This window comes from Melospiza georgiana, chromosome 16 (genome assembly GCF_028018845.1).
Source record: "Melospiza georgiana isolate bMelGeo1 chromosome 16, bMelGeo1.pri, whole genome shotgun sequence".
In the NCBI taxonomy this organism is placed as follows: Eukaryota; Metazoa; Chordata; class Aves; order Passeriformes; family Passerellidae; genus Melospiza; species Melospiza georgiana.
In genome coordinates this window covers 7,480,791-7,503,880 of record NC_080445.1, presented here as the reverse complement: position 1 = coordinate 7,503,880, position 23,090 = coordinate 7,480,791, and the positions used below count along the sequence as shown (strand labels likewise).

The 23,090-nt window shown below is 39.8% G+C and overlaps 2 protein-coding genes across 5 annotated transcripts in view; one reads left to right on the top strand and one right to left on the bottom strand.

Annotated features, from left to right (window-relative positions):
- The window catches only part of DNAH3 (dynein axonemal heavy chain 3), a 51,814-nt gene extending 39,873 nt beyond the window's left edge, over positions 1-11,941 (bottom strand). Inside the window, exons 1-16 of the mRNA XM_058035785.1 lie at positions 11,843-11,941; positions 10,840-11,044; positions 10,547-10,574; positions 9,879-10,059; positions 9,189-9,378; positions 8,503-8,698; positions 7,467-7,592; positions 6,501-6,696; positions 6,071-6,250; positions 5,557-5,693; positions 5,291-5,396; positions 4,546-4,724; positions 4,067-4,251; positions 2,636-2,759; positions 1,915-2,071; positions 27-171 (exon numbers count right to left, since the gene is read on the bottom strand). Of these exons, the coding sequence (XP_057891768.1) occupies positions 27-171; positions 1,915-2,071; positions 2,636-2,759; positions 4,067-4,251; positions 4,546-4,724; positions 5,291-5,396; positions 5,557-5,693; positions 6,071-6,250; positions 6,501-6,696; positions 7,467-7,592; positions 8,503-8,698; positions 9,189-9,378; positions 9,879-10,059; positions 10,547-10,574; positions 10,840-11,044; positions 11,843-11,941 (2,434 nt within the window). The remainder of the gene's footprint in view (positions 1-26; positions 172-1,914; positions 2,072-2,635; positions 2,760-4,066; positions 4,252-4,545; positions 4,725-5,290; positions 5,397-5,556; positions 5,694-6,070; positions 6,251-6,500; positions 6,697-7,466; positions 7,593-8,502; positions 8,699-9,188; positions 9,379-9,878; positions 10,060-10,546; positions 10,575-10,839; positions 11,045-11,842) is intronic.
- A 4,266-nt stretch (positions 11,942-16,207) lies between these two features.
- LDAF1 (lipid droplet assembly factor 1) lies at positions 16,208-20,856 on the top strand. 4 transcript variants are annotated; one of them, XM_058035355.1, is made up of 5 exons: positions 16,208-16,436; positions 17,681-17,810; positions 18,199-18,367; positions 18,760-18,898; positions 20,020-20,856. In XM_058035355.1, exons 2-5 carry the CDS (start codon positions 17,739-17,741, stop codon positions 20,108-20,110), a joined length of 471 nt encoding a protein of 156 aa, XP_057891338.1. In that variant the 5' UTR covers positions 16,208-16,436; positions 17,681-17,738; the 3' UTR covers positions 20,111-20,856. The 4 variants fall into 4 exon arrangements, with proteins under 4 accessions (XP_057891338.1, XP_057891335.1, XP_057891334.1 ...); XM_058035352.1 differs by having other exon boundaries at positions 17,676-17,810; XM_058035351.1 differs by lacking the exon at positions 16,208-16,436 and adding an exon at positions 16,638-16,703 and having other exon boundaries at positions 17,676-17,810.
- The last annotated feature ends 2,234 nt before the right edge of the window (positions 20,857-23,090 follow it).

Sequence of the window (23,090 nt, the reverse complement as noted above, 5' to 3'; positions counted from 1 at the left end):
TCTTCAAATGAACATCAAAGCCTCACCATTCATCCATTCCTCAGATTTGATATGGAAAGCATATGCTGTTACCCAAAGCTGCTCATAAGGTTCTTTGGTTGTAATTATAGACTGCAAGAGAGGAAATTGACTCTTCTCCTGCCCAAGCAAACCTTCTTCATAAGTAATACCCTTTAGGGGGAAAAAGAAAAGTATGTTATTCCCATCAAAAATTCCTGTTGTTGTTTAAACTTCTGAACAGACAATACACAATTATTTGACATGTCACAGATCTGTTGATATAGGCCTGTGGATTTTAGGTGCATTAAGTAACAGTGTTCTTGAAAATTCCCCTGGTCCTTTCACAGAATCATAGAGGTATTTTCCAACCTAAACCCTTCTAAGATCAAGTCCAATGGTTAACTCAGTATTTGAGGGCATCTTTTACTACTCAAATAAATTTTAAAATACAAATCCATTTTAGAATACAATAATGTACCATGGAATTCAATGAAACAAGGCTCACAAGTTTCCAATCCACAGTGAAATCCAAATGTAAGCCCCTCAGCTAGAGAGGCTTTTAGGATTTTTTTGAAACTTGTGATTAGATTTTTTCTTTTACAGAATTATCTGGGAGCTCCCACCAAAACAGGTGTTCGTTGCTGTTTTTATTCATGGTAAAATATGGTCTTCATCCAAAAGATTTTACAGAAAAAATCAATGTGCAAAGATTTAGATTTTGTAAAAGTATTGCTGTCTTCATTTTACAGGTAGGGAGGTGAAGCACAGAGAAATGCTGTCTGAAATGTAGACACTGAATTCAGATTGAGTCCTGAGTCTGTGCTTTTATAATGCTAACAGGCCTTTCATAAAACTTGTAATCATTCAATATGAGCTGCAGGCACAAAAAACATAAAGATTCATATTCTCAGATAGTATTTAAATTCATACATTGACTGAGCTAATTGTCATGTCATTTAAATGGTGTGGATACACCTCTCATTGCAATCATGTATTAAGAAACTTGGGCTTAATCAGTTCTTCTGATCTACCTATAACAGCATATCCATGCTGTAAACTCACACTAATTAAATATACTAGATGCATTTAAATCAGATTAATAGTGTTGATGTGCAGGACTACCAGTTTATTTAAATTCTAAACTCAATTAATTGGTTCCATTTTTTTCTTTTGAGTGGGACTTAATTAAAATCTTGACCCTTATGGCTCCATATATGGAGAAATTTAATTCTCTCACTGTGATTTAGAAGATTAATTAAGCCTCACAATGCCTGTGGGATCTCTCAAAGACAGCCCTTCTAATTTCCCAGCAGAGTCACAGCTGAGACAAACTGTTCAACTTAGGATGATACAGTAAGTTGGAGAGCCCTAAATAAAATCTAGACATCTTGGTCTCCAGTTTGTTTTTTAGCATTTGAAATTCATGTTATGTGTTAAAATGTATATTTAATGCCAATCAGTGTTAAATAGAAATCATACAAACAGTTGAAATACATTTGGGTTTAATTAGAGAACAAGCAGAGGGGCTGAAAACACAGCTACAGTGCACAAATCATGATTCAGGAAAAATGCCAGCTCCCTTACATTCTGCCTCTGCCAACACTGCCAGAAGAATTGTTTTCTCTAGATAGCATCTTGGTACTACTGACTGCTTGGAAACACTGAAATTCATTATTTCAATTTTTAAAAGTCCCTGAAATACTTTTTCCCAAAATTTGCTCTTCAAGTCAGTAGTTGGGACAAACCAGCATATAGGCACATGAAGATATTTGCCACATCTTGGTGAATTTGGAAATTTTAAAGCCATCGTAACAATATATGGCCAGAACACTGAAAAAAAATCAGAGCAGGAACCAAACTTTTGCTCATCCAGTGCATTGTAACCCACTCCATACTCAATTAATAAATACTAACCTCAAATTCTGTCAGAGCATCAGCTATATTCTTATTTAACTTTTCCAACATCTGAGTATTCTTCCTCAATTCTTCTGCAGTCACAATATCTCCCCGCTTTTTGAAGCTTTCTAAGTCTTTATTATAAACTTCAAGAATTTCCTTAAACTGAGAACACCTAAGATAAAGATAGCTAAGGTAATATGATGTTGTGTTTCATTCATTCCTTTTCAGGCTTCATTTATTTTATTAATTACAACAGGCACTGTCACATGAAATCTGATTCAAACACAGATGCCAGTGACAGCCCACTAATCACTTATATCAATATTATGCAGTTAACAGGATTAGAATTCAAGGCTCATTTTCAACCCTCACAATTGATTTACTTTACTTACATTTGCTACCTCTACTACCTGGAGAAAATAAAGGAAGAGTGAAAACAATGTAACAAAACTATGTGTACTGCTGTACTAATCAATATATCAACATAAAATTATGAATATTCTGGACCAATCCTCCATTCCTCCTTTCAGATCTATTGAAGTGTAGGGATACTCAAATCCACCCTTATCAATAGTAATTTTCAGAAATCTCCATAATACTACAAGCTAGATTTATTCCTTACTTTCTCAGGTTTCTTCTAAGTTTTCCTTCTTTGAAATTATCTCCCTTCTACTCATACTGAGATATTTTTTTTCTTTAAAAATACCCAGTGAAAAAAAATTACTTAACACCATACCTTTCAAACAATGCCCTCTCCACCTCAGCCCTCCTGTCATTCAACATATTTTTAGTGTTTTCAAATATTTTCTTTATCTCATCAAGCCAAAGGAAAACTGCACTGTTCAGGTTTATGTCCTCATCTAAAATAAAAAAAATAGTCACCTTTAAGAAAATACCCTTTAATCAATGATTTAATAGAATGGTTATTATATAATAGAATGGCTACTAACAAGCAAATAGTTAAACTATATTTAGGAATAAGCAAAGAAACTGGTGGCTGGATTATCTTTACTGCAAAGAAACTCTTCCCTGAAACAAGTCTGATTGACAGCAAAACTGTAAAATCAAGTTAAGAATGTGAAATTACCTAAATAAGATGTTAGCTAGGCAGAGACAGTTAGTGAGAACAGGTATTCCAGAATATCAATTCCATTCAACTACACACAGTGAGACCACTCCTAACTAAATGTATATTATACCTACAAAAGTTGAATAAATGTTTAAACCATTTCTAGTCCTCAATCTGTAAATGCTGAATTATTCACAAAAGCTAGAGCATCACAACTACAAGGTGAGCACACATCTCCATATTCATACTTATTTGTTTGCTCAGTGCACTCAGGTCATTACAACTAATGTAGGACACATGTTTATAAACCCAGCTACAGAGAAAATGTGATTATCAAATACTTAATTGCAAACACTCCAGTCCAAAATGTAACAGAAAATTGTCCTGGCTTCCATAGGCATCCTAATTTTCATCACAAATAAGTCTAATAAACATGAAATATCCTTGTTATTTCTATCATTGTCTGATCCAAGGTGTATTCTGCTCAAGGAAACAGTACTCTCCTGACACTAAAAGAGGTCTGCATTCATTTAACTGCTCTCCCTTTTTAGGTGCAGCAAATAACAAACTGCATCTGTGAATTACATTTTTGCTTTGGATAAAAACATAAACTAAAAGTAACTTCTCCAGATGTATCCTCAATTTTAGAGAACAGCCTTCATATTAACTAAAAACAGCAAACCATGACAGCAAAGCAACTAAAGGCCTGTTCTGATCTAATCCTCAGCTGCAGAGATGCAAGTTCTCACACTTTCAACATGCTGTCATAGTGCCTTTGGACATGGCTTTTTGGATGGCTTTTATGTGGAGAATTTTTATTTAATAACACAGAGGTGTAACATCATTTGGCCAGATTACAGAATATTGACCTGATAATGCCTAAAACAGGTCAAAAAGCTCTGTATATGTGCCATTCCTCTAGCATTCCTTGCTGCACTGGTACATTTTGGCCTCTACTGAATTATTTTTATTTATTTTCTATCTCTTTTGGAACTTTCCACTAGCACCCTAGAAGATGCAACATTTAGGCAGGCAAAGCTCATTATTTATATATAAATATTCTCATATGGAAATTTTATATTCTGTAGTCAGACATACCAGAGAGATCAGCATAGTCCATGAGGACTTGCAGCCTTTGTGCTGCTTTTTCAAGATCCTTTTTCAGTTTAATAACAGTAACATCACTGGATTTCTTTAAGAATGCTTCAGATTCCACTAGCTGTTCAGTGCTCTGAGGCACCTCATTCATTCTCTTTGCCATAAAGTCAAAGTCATCACAAATTCTTCAACAAAAAAGAGAACAGACATATCACTGGGATTGTAAATGAAGAGAGAGGCAAGATCTAGTAAAATGATTTTGCCTTTGAAAAAAAAAAAAATTAGATTTCTTCATACATTGAACTTTTTTTCCCCCCTGTGAGTTCTATCCAAAGTTCCCTGCTCAGCCAGGCTGCCCATCTTGCACTTGTCTGGTCAGCACTAAAAGCCCCAGCAGATGAGTAAAGGTATCTCATATATATACAGATACACAGCAGCAATGCAGGCAGACACCAAGAAGCACCCATGCAAACAGGTACCTTTGATTTAACCGCCTGTTTTCCATCACTTCAAATTCAATCAATGTGTCTTTGAGATTCTGGGTCCGACTGCAGAGTTCCTCATTCAGTTGTAGAGCATCCAGACAGAACATGGCCAGAGGAACAGTGATATCCATAGAAGCAATCTCTCCTTTCAGTTTTGTGAAGCTGTCAATCTTCTAAGAACAGAATATAATAAATCTGTTATTTTTCCTGAAAGTCTACAGCTGAAAAATCTGACACAACTAATAGTTTCCATCCAACAAACTGGATCATTTATTATAAACAGAAGAAGGAAAAGTCATTTTTATCTTTCCAGAGACCTGAACTTATCCACAGATTCCAGGGCTGAAAGCTTTGCACAGTAATTTGCCATAGTAGGGAAGACCCCAAGCTGCCTTTGGGAAGCATTTATCCATATTCTAACTCAGGGATGCAAAGGGAAGAATAGTCAGGGCTGACTGAGGACAAAACATTTAAAAGACAAGCAAGCTGCAGATTGACCAAATACTCTGGGCAGCCTTTCTGCTAAGAAAGAACAACAAAACTGACAGAAGAAGGTTATAAAGAAACCTCCTCCTACACTTGCACAGCAGCCCTAAAGTAAGGGGCTATATAAATTGAGCACTCCCTAGTATTCCCAAGGGTGAAATAAGTGATTTGTTCTTGAGGCAATAAGTTAGGAAGTCATGTGTGATGTTTTAGCAGCTGTATGGACATGCTGCACTTGTCAGGAACACATTACCTCAGTTAAAGCATCTAAAGAAGGAACTTTTTCCAAAAATTTTGAGACATCTTGCCGTGATTTGTTGTTCAAAAGATTGCTGTACTTCTTGTACACATTTAAATACCTTAAACACAGAAGACCACAAAAACAAACATAAGTTTCTGATGCAAGGTTTCTCTATAGAAAGAAACATAAAATACACTCAAATTTTCTATTTAGTCAAATGGACAGGGCTATGAAACTGAGGGTTTGGAAGGGCAATGGAGTTACCAGCCAAAACTTACTTCTGTGGACCAACTATGTTGCTTTCATAGATTTTTTCAAGTTTGTTTATATACTCTAAAAACAATGACTCTTGTGGCTTGACTGTATTAAGAGTGAGATCACCTCTTTGTAATTCCGGAAATAGAATTTTCTCTACCTAAAGGAAATCATTACAAACACTGTAACAAGACACAGAATAGCAAAATAAATTTTAAAAAAGTATTTTATTACCCATTCCCCTACCACATTAAAAGAATCACTATTTGGTAAAAATAGTGCAATGTGAAAATGCTCTGATCCATAATTAACACTTGGTTACTCATAGTGAGAAAACTATATGAAAATCAAAGCAGTGCTTCAATATAACCTGAATCTGAAAAATGTCTTCTATAACCAAAAGGCTTGTACAGTTCATGATTCACAATCCTCATCTTTATCTTCTATGTCAGTCTTCAGCCTCATTCATAACTTTTTATATTATAGCTAGTTGTTATAAATATTGTATTTTGTATGCAGCTATAACTTATCCAGCACCTTTGGGAGCTCCTCAGAACTCTGCAGGATCTTCTGGAAGCAATGACTGATTAAATCCCAACATGCTGGCAAAGGTGGCTCAAAGACAATATCAGGCTCTTTCACACAGAGCTTCACTATGAGTATCTGAGATAGGAAGAACTGCATTCCTTGATATGGCTCTTCAAAGTCATTGCCACCCTTAGGGAAAAGAAGGGAAAATTTACAAAGAAGTGAGCTATAGGAATAAAATGAAGATCATTCAAGCAGTTCTTGACCATGCAAAAAATCCACTGAGTATAGAACAAGCCTTTGAAGGATACAGACATTTTTTTATGGAGGCAAGAGCCATTTGGGACATTTTACCCTTCAAAGAGCACTAGGATTTTATGGTTATATGAACTATCTCCATGTAAGACAGAAAACTATACATATACCTAAAAGCACATACCTTGTGGATCATAAAAAATGCAAGAAGATCTTCTAATGAGTTAATAACCATTTCACGCAATTGTAATGACATTAGAGCTGCCACGGAGCTAAAATAGCTTTCAACTTTCTTAGAGGAATCCGAGTCCCTTTGAGGAGCAAAAGGAAGCCACATATTTTTCTTATCAATAAAAATAGATGCACAAGTTGGAATCCACCTACAATGAAATAATACAAAGTTTTTAAAGGTTTGTTAGTCTTACTTTGCTCCTTGCAACGAAATCTAAACTCAGAAATCATCCAAAGAATGAGTAAAATCCAAAGGGTTAGAAGAGACTTCTTAGATATCAAACAAAACTATACCTTCCAGGACTTAGAGGAAACCTGAGTTTTAAAGCTAAGGATGCTTATTATAATGGACCACTATGATTTGTTTAAATTAATAGTAATAGAAAAAACAATAGTAAATTATATTGTTTTATTGATTGCGAAACAATATTCAATTATTAGCATTAAATGAGAAACAAGTTTGTAAGATATCGTGAAACAATATTCAATTATTAGCATTAAATGAGAAACAAGTTTGTAAGATATCTCAGGCAGCAGAATACAAATACTTTCCATCATGTATCTCATATATTCTCGTTCTTAAATTGACTGATTTCTGTAATTTAAAAAAAAGATTTTCCATCATCATTTTTACAGATATAGACTCCACTCCTCTCATGGCCAGAAACCTTCTGAATTCCAGTCTCCATTTATTCATAGTTTATTACTATTTATTCTTGCACAAGCACTCCTGCAGCTCCAAAGGCTCTGACAGTGTCCCAGTGTTTACACCTCTGAGGGCTATTCCCTGCTTTGCTTTGGCACCCTTTGGCTGGGGCTGCTGTCATCTCTGTCAAAGATCTGTTTTAATAATGGGCCTTGATGTAGGTCAGACCCTGAGATATTCTATTTATCTACAGCTACCAGAGCTGGCACTGACTTGTGCTGAAGGATGTCCCGAGCTTCCAGGCAGTGCCTCCGAACGATGCCCTCGAACTCCGTGGGCAGCAGTGGCAGGCGGCCACAGAGCACCTCTGCCGTGCGAACAAAGCGCAGGTGGCTGTACCTAGGGGAGGGGAGCACACAGCAGATCCTCAGGGAATAATGTTTAAAAAAAAAAAAACCATCCATGAAATATAGTCAGGAAGGTCTCAAGCGTGTTAGAAACACTAAAAATGTAATTTCATTTGTAAGTATCACTCCATCGCCAAGCAATGCAACAAGTGCATTCCTGACTGGGTTTTTTATCAACAAACATAAAGAGTTGCATAAATTTTTGTTGTACTTGCTGTATTTAAAACTCCTAATTCTTTGCTAGAATTGCTTTCTCCTTTTCCTAGATTCATTGGTGTATCCAGTTCTTAAAGAACATACAGAATGAAACCAACTGCTTCTATTCCATATTATTAAGTAGCTATCCTGACTACTCTATGGGGAAAAAATTGAGATTTCAGCAGCATGGCAAATATCACAGTATGTAACACACAAGCTTAAATTCCTGTGAATGTTTCTTAAATGCAAAACCAGCTCTCAGAATTACTAACAACCATCTTCCTAAGATAACACATCTCAACTTTCAAGTGTCCCCAGGACAAATTCAACTACAAATATTTGAAAGATACTCAGTTTTAAGAATTAATTTCGTTCATAACAGCAACCAAGATGAGAATTCCAAATCATCATTTACTTGAGCACTGGATCTTAATTTAGGCATAGCACCTTTTAACAAAGGGGATGATCTTTTCATATCATGTAAGACATGTTCATTCAGTGATTGCAGGAAACAATCATTTTATGCTGAAATTCTTAGAGGCTCAAAAAACAAGAACTATTTAGAAAATAGACATATTTTACCACTTTCTATCTAGTGGCTCCCCCAGGATTGTCTGTAGAGAAGTCAGCAGATGCACTCTAAGCAAATCATTAAAGAAAAACATGCTACATTTCATTAAGGTCCAATGAACAAGCCATCTTACTGAGAAAGCCAGAGCTCTTGCAAAACAGGCATCATTGAATTCACTATGAACAGATTGCTTTCATTCCAACTTTTTGATTCTTCGTAAGAGCTGTGCCATGGGACTGGTGCACAGATAATTCTCCGGGGAAAAGGGCGTGGGGTGCTTTGAATAGAAAGTCTCTTCCTCTCAGCTGGATCCAACAAGATATAATCAACTAGAACAAATCATATATATCAAGGTTAGACTGCATATGTAGCCAAAACCTACATTCAAAACCACTGTATCTTCATAGTTCAGGAAGAAGTAGAATTCTGCACATTTAAAACTAATATAGTCATACAGTTATTTGTATGTTTTTAGCATAAATTACACCACAATAAACAAATCACAAGTTTAACTCTAGAATTATTAAAGGGGGGGAAAAAAAAGATAATTGGTCCAGACTCTAAAAATAGGAGACAGGAGAAACAATTTTTCATTCCATCTCTCCACCTGATGGGATGTAAGGTTTCATAAACAGGTATTTGTTGAAATTGTTGAATGCCATATAGCATGAAAACAGGTTATTTTCTTTCTGAGATCTACTGTAGTTCTATTGACCCCAAAGGAATTCTCCATGGAATGCTAAGAATAGAAGGAGATTTGTTTTCAAAGTGCAGTAAATGTCTACACAGTTAGAACTGCTCAGAGATTGTGAGTCTTACCAATGGCTTTCATGATGCTGATACGATAATCATTCCTAATCTCTCCTTTTAAACGTGCCAGGTATTCCTCTGGCTCTGGGCCAGGAAAAATGTGAATTGGAAAAGGTTTTAAAATTTTTTTCACCACTTCCTTATCCTGAGGTGCCAGCATGTCTTCTCGCACTCCATTATGGATGTAGTGACAGTACCGCTAAAAAATGTTTAAAAGATTACACTTATTGTATGAATTTTGCGACAGATAATTAATTACTACAAAGTGTTTTTAGCTTTTTCTATCACTTTTCTGTAATTGAAAGATGTTTGAATAGAATGGATTTTGGGTATCTATCTATGCTCCTTTTAAAGCACTGACATCTTTTACAACACTTCCACTGGTGTTGATGCAAGCACATAGACCACTGGAACTCAGTTCAGCATATTAACTTACTGATCAAAAAAGTACTAGAGAACAACATGAAAAGTTAAAAAATTGGGAAGATACTTAACTTGCAAAGCCTTTACAAAAATCAGAGTAGCTACAAATGAAAGAGTTGACAATATTTAACAGCAGTTTGCTATACTGAGTATTTGCATCTCCTAATCCTCATGTACCGCCTGCTTTTCTCAGCTTCCTTTCAGTAAACAGTTTCTAGATATCTTTCAGATGATTACTGCTGCTACTTTCATCTTAAAAAGAAATTATATAAATACCTCTAAATCATCACTTGAAGGTATCTTTTCTCGCTTACTTATCTCCTTCTCATGTAAATCCATGAGAGCAAATTGTTCTTCTGGGGTCAGTGGCTGGTTGTTTGTATAATTTATGACATGCAGGTCTGGTGTATGAGCAGGTACACTCAGTGAAATGCGACTCACACTCTTTAACAAAGAACTTTTGAAAAAAAGAATACAAGTTTAGTCAATAAAGAAGCAGTAATGTATGACACAGATTATATAAACCACTTGTGCTACACTGAGGACAAGTATGACCTATGGAAGTATTTCAATTATTCAATAAAAAACTCTCATTAAAATTGCATAGTATAATATACTACTTTAACATAAAGGATGCAAGCATGCAAACCTCACAACTGCCCAGTATCACTCAGAGAGGCAGTATTTTATGAGCAGTTCTATCAGAGTCAGACATACTAGGACAGTTATTTAGGTTGCCCAATATCATAATGTATTTTCATGTGATTATCTTATTAAAATCTTGTGACTCAAAAGCCACTCTTGATGCAGGTACATTTTTTGTGGGGCCTTACCTTCTCATGCTTGGATGCTTAACACAGCATTCAGTAAAAAAAATATTAAATCACAACTGAAACCAGATTTACTGTAATAATCTGTATCTTTAAACCATTACAGTACATTACCTGTCAGAACTCCATCGCCTCTTTTTCCCTGCAGTTTTAAATCTCAGTTAAGAAAAATCACAGAGACATAATTTTCAAATAAGATATTTCATACTGGTGAAAAACAGAGCTAAGATAATTAATCACATAATGAAATAAGAAAAAAAATGCAATGTCACAGAGAAGCACTGTATGTGATTATTTGGAGGGATGAACCTAACTAGTAAATGTGAAACATTTATTGAAGTTATGAATGTATTGGCAAATTTGTCTATACTGACTCTGAACTTATAAACACATTCAAATATGGATACACAGTGAAGGCTGTGATATCTCTATCATTGAAAAGGACTTCATTTTTTTAATATGCTTTAATTTTAAATCCCGTGCAGTAAGAGTGTAGTTATTAGCTATGGAGTCACTGGGGCTTCGGTAGTGCGGCTGTTCTTTGAAGGGAGCTGCCAAAGTCCATGATGTCTCCTGCATCAAAGGAGGATAACGACTTTTCTCTAGAATAAGCTGAAATTGGAAAAACAAAAGGAAAAGTTTTACAAAGCACAGAAATTTAAAAAGCCTTCTTAGGGCTAGAACAGGATTAAACATCAATTAGTACAAAAACCAAATACATAGGTCAGACTGGCATTTGACCATCCATTCATTTTTAGATCACTGTGTTCTCCACATGAATAAGGATAATTTTACAGAACACTTCAGTCATACTCAGGGTTTGGGGCTTTTTTTTTGCATAATCAAGGTATTTTTTTATAAATAAGAGAGGAAGGTACATTATCTAGTTCTTTCTACTCCCCCCACATCTCTATCTTGCTTCTTTTCTTCTTATATTTGCTTAGATTTAGAAAATTCCTATTCCTTAGGCCTCTGTTAATTACCTATCTACTTTGAACACTCAGTCCTTGTAACAGCTGAAGAATAGTACAAGTTAACAAATTCAGCTCTTGTCTTTCTTTCACATCACAGTAAGGATTCGTAATAGGTTTCTTTTGTCTGTTCATTCCATGTTTTCTGAGGTGACTTATTGATGGACTTTTCATCAGTCCTGATGTCTGAACTTTACCAAGATAGCTCACAGGCAAGTGGGATGCATGTCTCAAAATACCCTCAGAGATAAAAGTACAAGAGATACAATGAATATAGCTGGAATCATTGGTTCATTAAGGCTGGAAAAGATCTCCAAGGCCATCAAGTTCAACCTTTGACCTAGTACCACCATACCCACCAAACCCCACTGCAAAGAATGGGAATTTGCCAGCTCATGGAATGTGTGCATACCCTGGCAGCAGGGGAGAGAGCACATACCTCATACAAGCCTGGAGTTTCATCTGAAGCAGAAGCAAATGAAGTTGTGCGCTGGAACGGTAATTTCACTGACTGCTTTCGACGACTCATATTGCACATGGAATTGTTTCCAGACTAGACAGAAGTGAAAAGCAACTTCAAAGATGTTTATGAAATACTCTGTTTCAAAAAAGATCCATGAAGAAGGAACAGAGTCCTTCAGTTTTCATTGAAAATTCCATATGGCAGCTTTTTGAATTTTAAGGAAACAGCCATTCTTTGTGGTGGGCTCCTCATCAAAACATGGTTTTTGCAGTCATTTTATAAAACTTCTAAACACCAATAAATGCCAGTTTAAAAAAAATCTTATTTTTATATCCCTGAAAACTGCTTAAAATTAGTTAAATACTTTAAACTATACTAAACTCCCCATGTTTGTAACAGTACAAACTCTGGACATTAGAATGGTAAATCCTACCAGACTGACAAATTGACAATGAATCAGTCCAAGTTGTGTGAACTCTATTACTGGGGAGGGGAAAAAAACCCTCTAGATTTTTTTAATGTCTACAAAGAGCCAATTATAGAAGAAGCTATTACCAGGATGGTGCTGGGAGAACAAATTGCTCACAAGTACTCTGCAAAATGTTGTACTACAAATGTCAGGATATCTGACATGTTTTAGGACTATGTTTCACCTCTTCAAGGTGACAATACTTTGACATGGCCTCCAGGATGCCATACAAAGTTCTGTCAGGATATATTCACAAAATTATTAAACCTCACAGTGTTTAAAATGTTTTTGGATGGCAACTTTCCTTAGTATAGGCCACAGCCTCACCCATAGTCTGTTCTGAGTTTCCTAAATTAAACTTGTTTAGGAGATTCCCAAAGAACAATTTCCTGAACACACAGTGACACTATGAGAAAAAGGAGGCGGAAGTGTGTTGTATCTGAACACGAGTGAGTTAAATCACCACGGAAGAGGAAGTTATTACCCAATACAATTATGTTTGAATAGGATATCATTTTTTTAAATTATTTTAACACACTTTCAGCACATGGTTATTGCTTTCTGATGTATCACTGAAAAACAAGGCTGCTGGAACCTAGTTTCTAGCGGACAAAATTGTGCCTTCCGCAAAGTAAAGTCCATTTAGAAATAAAATTTGAGCAAGGACCTATTTGATTTAACTCCTTGGTATTCCTCAGCATGCCTGCACACACACAGAAATAAAGACATTATCACTGCCAGACATAACTCATTAAAGAGAGCATGAATTCCTCTTGATTAATGACTAAAGGATTGGGCCTTAGGGTACTTTAAAATGAATAAATGATGCAGTTCATTAGGATATCCATTCATTCATTCTTAAAGGTAGAAGAGTCATTAAAAAAGCCATCGTTCATCCTAAAACAATCCTGACTTATATGCCAAGTAACATTTCAAACATCTAATATTTGAACAAAGAAATCCTTAATAAAAAGTATGTTATAAAGGATTAAGTCCAAAGAATATTTAACAAAAACGTGTGTCTTTTAATAAGCCTTCTTCCAATATCAAACCACTAACCACCAGTAATGGCCAACTGCATCTGAAGTTTTGACAAAGTTATTGATCCTTCACAGTCACAGCAGAAGGAACTTACCCTCAGGAGACTCGGGCTCTCTGTTGGCTTTATTTTCTTTTGATTTTTCTGTTTGCTTAGAATTTTTTGGTCCTCTTCCTCAGTGTGAACATCCTTGTTACATGCACTGAAAAAAAGAGGTTCATTTCAGGTACTACACAAGGTGTCCATCAGCTTCTATCCCAGTTGCCAGGAAGAAGAAAAATCAGCTCTCACATTCCTTGTTTACAGCAATAAGCTCCCTCTTCCTCCAACCCCCATGCTCTTTTTCTCACCATTCCTCTCAAGCTCACTTTTCACCTTAATCTTTCTAACTCCCCCCAGATATCCTTCAAGCAAGACTTTCTTAAACCCTGCCCTTCCCACTTTCTCCAACACCAGTTTCCTCCCTGCTGCCTGTTCTGTTCTAATGTCCCAGGGACCCTAGGCCCCCCAGCTGTGTTTTACAGCAGAACCACACATTAATTGCCAAGAAAAACAAGCCCAAGTCAAAATGAATGGGAGAGGAACACCTGCATGCCTCACCCAAGCACAGGATGCACAGGTGAGCAGGGTAAGGGCAGGTAGTACCTGCAGGTGCCCTTGTTACCAGTCCCTCTGCCTGTCACAGCCTGGTGAACTGCTCTGACACTGCCTTTCAGTCCTCAGCTTGGTTGCCCCAGTTACAGCATAGCTGGTGCTTGGAGACAGAATTCCCTCCTCCCCCAGCAGCGAGGAAACAGCCCCTTTCAGTGTTGTGCCAAGCTGTGGTCAGGGAGATTCAGTTGTGGAACAATGAGGAACTGTACAGGCTCCTTTTACCTCCAAAAGTTATGAAAAAATGTAGTCCTGAGATACCTGAGATATTCTAACTCTTGCATGAAAGCACTGCACAGAGCTCCCAGAGCAGTAAATGCTTTATAAACCCAAATTTTCTTAAGAAGAATTGGAAAAAATATTCAAGAGTCCAAACACCTCTACCACTTTTCCAACATTCAGAATCAAACTCCATGAAGATGTGAACACAGCAGGTGGGATAGTATCAATTCCTCTAAGCCTGTCTACATTTGCCTCCCACTCACAGTCATGACTACATCCTGAGTCTTCCATCACATTCTTCCACAAATGGGAATTACAACCATCCAACATGAAATCTAGCATAGTCTCTTAATAGCTACCCTCAAGAGGGCCTTGTACATCTTCTACCAACAGAACAAGAGTTCAATTTTAAACCTTTTCCCATCATCTTTGCTATTTTTCATCCAATTTTCTGTGAGCTGTGAGAATGGCTGACATCCCTGAGTTAACAGCACAGTTTTCCTTGTGCCTTGCCCTTATACCACCTACAAGTGGAACATTGTTGTTGGCCACTGTTCTTTAAACACGGGCCAGCAGTGTGGGGTACAAAATCAGCACTGCTGCTGCTGCTAATTGCTTGGTAATGTGTGCTGCAAGTCTCCAAATACTTCAGTGCTGGTTTGCAACATGAGTATTTTCCTGCTAATTGGAGCTGACACTGGCATGAAGACAAGCTCAATTAAGCAGCAGTTAAGAGTAACTACTGTTCCTCTGTGCACATCAACTTGGATGCTCATATATGCATGCCCTTCTAAGTTGAATAACTTATCTCTGCTGCTTGAAAAACATTAAAACCAGTTGTTTTTTATAGAGGAAGATTATATATGAATTTTTAGCAGTAGAGATAATTATGCATAGCAAGAAAATAATTTACTAAGAAGTATGAGACTATCTTCAAAACTGCAGCTTGAAAACAGCCAGAAATTTAAAATCTCCAGTATACTTTAAACTCAGCTCCATTAAACTTTATAGTGCCATTATCACTGAGTTATGTCACTCTGGAATTCTGCCAGTAAGTTTTCCCTATGTTCATTTTTTAAAAAGCATACAAACCAACAAATTTATTATGACATACCCTAGTGTACCAGGAATAGCAATCCACTATGCACTTTAATAATATATGAGATTAAGACAGTAACAGCTTAAGCAAAATACACTTGCCTTGACCATCCTCTTCTTGCAGGTATCTTGTGCTAGGCTTTTAAACTCCACACAGTCCAGATATGTGTTAATATGGAAATTCTATTCCCTCTGTCTACACAAATCCTGGTATCTGCAGAGATCATTGAAATCAGCACCTCAAAGACACAGAGCTCCAACAGTCTGATAAATCTAACCCCCCATACTTCATAAAACCTCTTTTTGCATTAATTTCCAAATGAAACACGCTGTTTATTTTGTTGCCTTTAAAAAAATAATCATGAAACCGTTAACATCCATTTTGTAATACCCTCATAGGTGGCACCAATTAAACGATTAAAGCTGGGATGAGAAACATGAATATTTCACTCATTTCTGATTGCACTTTACAACATGAAAAAAATCAGTGTAGCAGAAGCTGGGACTTCACCGAACCTCAGGCTTGCCTGTGCACACCCTCATGATGGCTCTGGAGAACAGCCAGGCCCAGCCATCGTGGGACACACCTCAGCGAGCATCGCTGCCGAAAACAGTCCCTGCCAAAGCCTGAGGCACTGCAGCCGCATTGATTTTGCTGAAAACCCGGCTGAATTCCTAACGCAATCGCTCCTCACATGGCTCATCTCCCCGAACAGGTTTGCCACGTGCGCACCAAAACACCCGGAGGCAGCAGGACAAGGTGGGACCGTGTGGGAACAGCCACCGGGACGGGGGAAGGTGGCGGAGCCGGGTGAGGCGTCCCACAGCGGCTGTTCCAGCGCTCCTCACGGCGCCACCGAGCACTCCCGGCTCCCTGCCTGCCAGCCTGGGGTCGGAGGCACTACAGACACCCACGGAGCGACTGCTGCCACCGGGGCCGAGCAGCCTCTGCGCGCCTCCACAGCGGCACGGAGACCGCAGATACCCTCATTTCCCGGCCTCCATTCCAAAAAGCTCCAGGCTGCATGTCCTAAACCAACACAAACCTCTAGGACGGACACTCATGAGGGTGTCCGGACTGAGCGGCTGAGGTAGGGCTGGGGTGAAGGGCAGGACAGCAAGGGGGACGCGATACGACGCCCGAGGGGCATCAGGCACCGCCGCAAGCACCAGCGGCTTTTACAGCCTGACCGAGCGCTGCACGCCCACGGCCGCGCTGCGCCGCCACAGGCGGGCCCTGCCCGGCCCCCGCGGGGAGGAGACAGCGGCGGGAGAGCGGCGCTGCCCCAGCCCGGCAGGCCCGGCAGCCGGGGGCGAGCGGCCGAGCGGGGCCGCGGCCCGGCGGGCGGCAGCCGCAGGTGAGAGGGACATTGCCGGGGCCGGCGCCGCCCCGCTCCGCCAGCCCGGGCTCCGGCTCTGCCCGGCTGGGCGGGAGGGCCGCGGCCCGGCAGCGCCGCGGGAGCGGGGCCGTGTCCCCCATTACCTGCGGGGGACACACGCCGGGGAGCCGCTGTTGGCCGGGGCGCTGGTTCGGGGGGTGGCTGCAGCGGTGACCGGGGGGTGAGCGCTGTGCCCTGGCCGCGGTGCTGGGTGCCGGTGCAGGCCGCGGGCGGTGGCGGAGGTAACGCCCGGGCTCGGGCGCGCCCCGCGGGCAGCTCCTGCTCGGCGCTGCCGGGGCTCACCCGCTGTGTGTGACAGTGTGTGACTGTGTGCCCGGGAGGGCCCGGGTGTGTGCGGGGGCACGGCAGGGGCCCTGGCTGCTCGGGGTAGCAAACAGCAAAATGCATCCTTTAACCTGCCCCTTGTAAGGGTCCTCCTGCAACAACAGCCGGAAATTTTCAGGGAGATTGAATGTGTCTGAAATTCCCTGAAACTGACATAACTCAATATGTGCAGAGCGTCTGAAAGATTTTGCCTTAATGCGCCGAGTTTTGAAGCTGTGTGGGGTATGCTCTCGATGCTGAGCACAAGGATACTCACAGAAATGAGTGTCATTAGTGTGTTACTGGTTTCCAGAACCCTTAGCAACAAATTGTCCATGCCAGTGGTTAGAAGTGATGTTTTTACTGGTAAGTGAATACCCTGACAGGTAAGCACAGGGTTAATGTTACAAAGGAAGAAGGTAAGAGTCACCTGTGTCTTGCTACTTGGCTGTGGGAGTTTCAGAAGAGCTTGCAGGGACAAGCCCGCTACATTAGATGTGCTTTTGTAAAAGTAATGATTTAGACTGAGTATCACTTCAGTTGAAACCTGCATTCTCTTTTATACAAAGGAAACGTTTTCAAAAAGCATCTGTATGAGCCTGTTACTAATTGTACCTTAATTTTAAGGGAAGTTGGATGGCAGAGTGAGAACTGGCTGTTCAGAAGAGGTCGTGGCTGAGGATTAATAACATGTCTAAAGAAATGCAGGAACTACAGAAGCAATGGCACTCCGTGGTGCAGACCATCCACAGCAACGCAAATGTGGGTCTGGATTGTAATTTTATATGTTTATAAAGCTCTTCCTTTTGTAACTGTCAGGATATCACACCCTGGTTTATTTAAATTTAAATCCCTATTTTTTAAATGAACACTGTAAGGCCAATGGGAAGGCCTGTCCTCCCACACCTTCAGTCAAGAAAGAGGAAAGCCTGTTTTGCATTTTTGTGTTTTACTGGCATAACCCTTTGAGATAGTAGAGCAAGGCCTCATGCTTTTTGAAGAGAGGAGAGAGGTGCTCACTATTCCAGCTGCAGACTGACAAAAGATCTATCCTGCCTGTGGTTCACAGATCACTACTGCAGCAGTGATCTGTGAAAGGTATCTGACAAGATATTTTAGAAAATCTAAAATGTTTTTCTTTCATCTGCAGGTTGTTGCCTTTATGAATTCTCGTGTTGGCCAATATTTAGATGACCATCCTTTTGTTGCCTTATCACTCCTGATGTTTATTGCAGTGTCAGCTGTTCCTGTTGGATTTTTCCTGGTTTTTGTTGTTACAACAGCTGTAATGGCCTGTATTGGTGTGATAGTCATGGAAGGTACTGTATACATTCATGGATGTACTTACCTATTCCCTTTTAATGCATGTTATCTTTTTCCTTTTTATTTTTTCCTTCTGGAAGTTTGAGTCCTAGCAATTGAGGATTTCTGTGTGTAGTCCCTAAGTCTCAGCAGTAGTAAAACCCTTAATACAAGAATAGTAATCTAATTAAGTGTAGTCTATACAGAGGAAATCCTATTTTCCTTTCTAATCCCAGCCACCAGGATATGCCTAAACCAGTTATTTTGAGCATGCATAGCTTTTAAGGAGGCTACCCAGATGAGTGAGGAAGATAGTTTTCCCAAATTGTTTTAAATTGTGGTTATGGTAGTATGTCAGCTCCTCTATTTGTATATAGACTTGTTTAAGTAACAGAGTGATGTTTTTTAGGTGTTGTCATAGCCATAGGGGGCATAGCCCTCCTGTGTGTGCTGTGTGGCCTGGGAGCCCTGTCCCTGGGAGTTTCTGGAGTGCTGAGTGTTTCTTACGTTGCACTTTCAACTCTGGTCAACTACTGGTGTGCATCAAGGTGAGTATGGATGTCCTTAATCCATGCTTGGATTTCACACTCTGCATTCATTGCTTCATTTTTTTTTCCTAAATGAGCCATTGTTGCTTAATTTACCAATGTTTCTTGAATGCTTTGAATCTTGGGCTACCCTCATGGCTGAAAATGCAGCATGCAGCTGTCTGGTCATTGAGAGGTACTCAAATGAGCATTAATTCATGCCCTTTTTCCTGTTTGGTACAGAAGAAACAAATGGTCTTTAAATGTGACCGTGCTAACAAAACATGACATCAGGCAGTAAAATACACCTTTGTCTCACTCCAATGTATTGCTTTAAACATCACTAAAATCTACTGCCAAGTTGAACCTTTTGCAGTTTTTCCTTCATGATGACCCAGGTATCTCTGCTTACCTGCATTTGTAGAGTAAGGGAGCAAAATTCATTGTAGATTCGGGATAGGCAGAGGAGCACTTAAAAAGGACAGTGTGGCCAAAATAAAAATAACAGGTTTTGTAGGATAGTGCACTGTGTGAGTTGCCAGTTGTGCCTCTCAGGACTTTGGAGACCTGTTTCAGTCAGCATTGGCTCAGCCAGGCAGCTGAGAGCAGGAGGCAGCAGCAGCAGGCTGTGCTGGAGTGCCACCTGTGGCCCCTGAAATACCTGCCAGGGAAAGAATCACTGTGCCATGGGGTAGAGCAAGAAGAAAAATCCCAGCTGCTGTCTTGTAGGCTTCCTCAGTTAGCTCCTTCAGCACAGATGTGTTTGCACAGCTCTTGAGGACACACAAAGCTGCCTGAGATGGCAGCAGAGTGCCAGAAGCATGGTGCAAAGCCCAGTTTCAGGGCATGCTGCCACATCCACAACACTGCCCACCAGCTCCAGAAGATTTCTATTTTCCATAGCATATCCAAATGCTCAGTCCATCCTACACACCAGCCCCATTTAACTACAGCTTTGATGTTAAACCAGGTAACACCATCTATTTTTTGTTCCTCTGTCTTTTGAGAGAAGCTTAGGTGGACCAGCAGCAGAGTAAAACTGTCTGGGACATCTCAAAAAGCTCTGCTTTTTTGAGCAAAAAAATTAAAATATAATCTTAGGGAGGACAGACAATTAAACCATTCTTTTCTCATGTACACAGGGCTCAGATGAGGAAGCAAGATGCTAATGGAAGTTTACCACAGAAGCAGCCTGGCTTGGATCTTTCTGCCAATACTGCAAAGAGTGAATAAGTAGATTTCTCCCCATTTTATAGGCACTTAGCTGTACAAGCTCAGCATTTGCTATGTAATTGTTTACTCATTAACCATTCAATCATTGTGTACTCCTGGAAAGTGAGAAAAATCAATGTACATCTTACACTGGCACTGTAAAAGGGATCTTAAACATAACCAAGAAGCAGCAGTGCAGTGGTAAGAGTATGTGCATGATGGAGTGTTCCACAGAATTTGGTAAAGGGATGTAATAATAGTTGGCACTGTTAAGTCAATGGCAAGGTGGACAGAGAGGGGAGGGAGATATTTGGTTTCTCAGATACTGGAGTTCTGAATGTACTCCCTTTAGTACATAGCAGTGGTCATTTTGATACAAAAGTATCACAGTTCAGAACAGTAGAAACACATTTTGAATGTGGAAAAATATTTGTAAGCCTTAAACTTTGTTAAAGTAGAATGAGTACACCAATGCTTTATGTTCATTATAAAGGGAAAAGTGGGTTTGTCATATGTCTGGTCTAAGCTTTTTTTCCTCCCTTTAGATGTTTTGTTATTCCAAAGGGATATTTTACTTATTCTTATTACCTCATCATATCAGGGGTATGCTTAGATCTTGTTTAGGTATTTGAATTGCCTGGTTTGCTTCTCAGTTGTAACTTTGGGTATGTTATTTAAACTTTTTCATTTTTGCAAATATTATTATATTTTTAAGCATAAAGTATCTAACTATTTTAGTTTATTAAAGTGCTGTTTGTTTAACCAAATTGTCTTATTAGTCTGGTTTATTCTACAGTAAAGATATGAAAAAAATTGCTTTGTTTTAGGAAGGCTACAGTTGGAGCTAAGTTTTCTTAGCTCCAGTTTTCTCTTTGAATAAAGTATTTTATATGGCCAACATTTCTAAGCTACAAATTGCAGATTACTCCCCTTCTCATGCCTATAAAGGAAATGCAGATGTCTAAGGTCTAAATTAGTTTTACTTAGTTTTGCATGAACCAACCTGCTGCTTGACCAAAACATGGACTCAGAGCCTACCTGAGCTGTAATGTGCTTCACATTAGTAGTGATGGTAATAGTTTCAGCTCTTAGGCTAAGCTGGCCCCACCCTTCAGCTGTAGAGTGAAATAATCCCCAGAAGATTTCCAGGAGCCCTTTCTTTTAATGGCACATTAATTCAGCAAACAGCACAAAGCCTCAGAGCCAGCCTGCCCTCAGGCAGCTTTCCAGGAGGCACCTCCAAAGGCAGAGCAATAAAGCCATTGCACCTGCCTCAAGTTACAACACAAAACCTTGATAGCACAGCTCATACACAAATACACAGCTGAATCCTTTCCCCTCATCTTCCTTTATGCCCTCATCTTCTGAAGGGAAGAGGCATTACTTAATAAAATCAGCAGACACTAAAATAAGTTCATCCAGTCCCACTCAGAGTCTGACCCAACATGAACCATTTCCCTCTGCATTGTAAATGTGTTTTGCTTTATATAATTCCTTCTGTCCTCAGCACTTAGCAGGAGCTAAAACTGTGAATTCTCAGCTACCTGCAGGTACACTTGGAACTGTTCTGCTCCTGCTGCCCTGACCTTTGCATGCTTATCAGCCTGTCATTTCAAGGCTTCTTGCTGTGTCCTTGCACCAAGAGCTGCTTTTTTCTGCAGTGCCAGCAGCAGAGTAACATTTTCAGTTGAGAGATGCTGAAGAAAAAAACTAGGTCAGCATAGAGTAGGTGTTTTACTGGAGACAGTAAGGCATCCCTTAAAAGGAGGTCAGGGGTTGTTTTCTTCTTTGAATTATTAAAGACTGCAGTAGAGATAAGAAGTCCTTAGCAAGACAGGATCCTGCCAAGTCCCCTTTTTCTCAGTTGCTCTCAGCTTTCTGCAGAACACCACCAACCCCACAAGAATCTGGCAGGAGACTCCCACCCCATGGCCCCATTCCCAAGCAGCTCCTCAGCCTACTCAGCTCTCAGATCTGGTTCCCTGGCCCTTACTTTAGGCATGCACATGCCTTAAGAGGCAGCCACTCTCATGGCCCTACAGCCTGGGGGCCCCCAAATATCCCATATCTAAGGAGATTTGGGGCAACCAATTGTGATATGGCTCCTGAAGCAGCTGCTTGAGCTCAGGCTGCGGAGTCAATACTGCCTCCACCTGCAGCAGATTCCCCAATTCCTCTGCCTTCTTGTGCAGCACCATCATCCCCACCTCACCCTGCCCTGTGTTGGAAGAGAGGAACCTCTGCCTGAATGCAGCAAAGGAATAATATGTACTTAAACTTTGCAGATCACTCTTGAATAGGGAGCAGAGAGGCAGCAGCACACAGAGGAAGAGGGAAGGAAAGCATGTGGCTGGGCTGTAGGGGAAATTATGTACAAAATAAGGGACACAGTCCTGTGTTTTCCTTGATTTAAATTAAGGGGCTTCATCCAAAGCACCCCTGCAATGTCCCTAAAGAGCATTAAATGAGCCAGCCTGAGAGAACTATAGTTAACCCTCCCAGAAACCAGGGACAGGTCTCCTCTCACATGCCACATCTGAAGTCTTACCCTAGGCAAACAATATCAGCCAGGGGCAGAAACCAGGCAAGGACAACCTTCCTTTTGACCTAGATGGCTTCACCACATGCAAGCTCCTTGTCTCACCTCCTCAGGCAGTAAAAATAGTACAAAATACTATTGTATTCAAAGAGTCAAGGGAAGTCAAAAGAGCAAAAGTAAAGCTCTTACTGCTTCCCATTCAGAAGGTAGCTGAGTTATTTTAAATACCTTCATTAGTGCAAGTCTGAAGATTCACATATGTAAGATATGGAAAAAAACTTAGCTTATTGGAATGTTAACTAGCATATTTACATGTCACTGTAACATTTTTTAGTAAACTCCAACGTCCTAGAGCAAAGGTTCAAACTCCAATAAGAAACAAGAAAACTTTCCTACCTGAACACACACAAAGATCTTTTCCCCGCCCTTCAGAACAAGAAGCATGGAGAGAGGGAATATTAA

Excerpts from the sequence above, each read along its gene's own strand:
- LDAF1 (XM_058035355.1), top strand. The coding sequence starts at position 17,739 with ATGTCTAAAGAAATGCAGGAACTACAGAAGCAATGGCACTCCGTGGTG. Across the intron at positions 17,811-18,198 it reads CCATCCACAGCAACGCAAAT|GTTGTTGCCTTTATGAATTC; the intron begins GTGGGTCTGGAT and ends TTTCATCTGCAG. Across the intron at positions 18,368-18,759 it reads TGGTGTGATAGTCATGGAAG|GTGTTGTCATAGCCATAGGG; the intron begins GTACTGTATACA and ends GATGTTTTTTAG.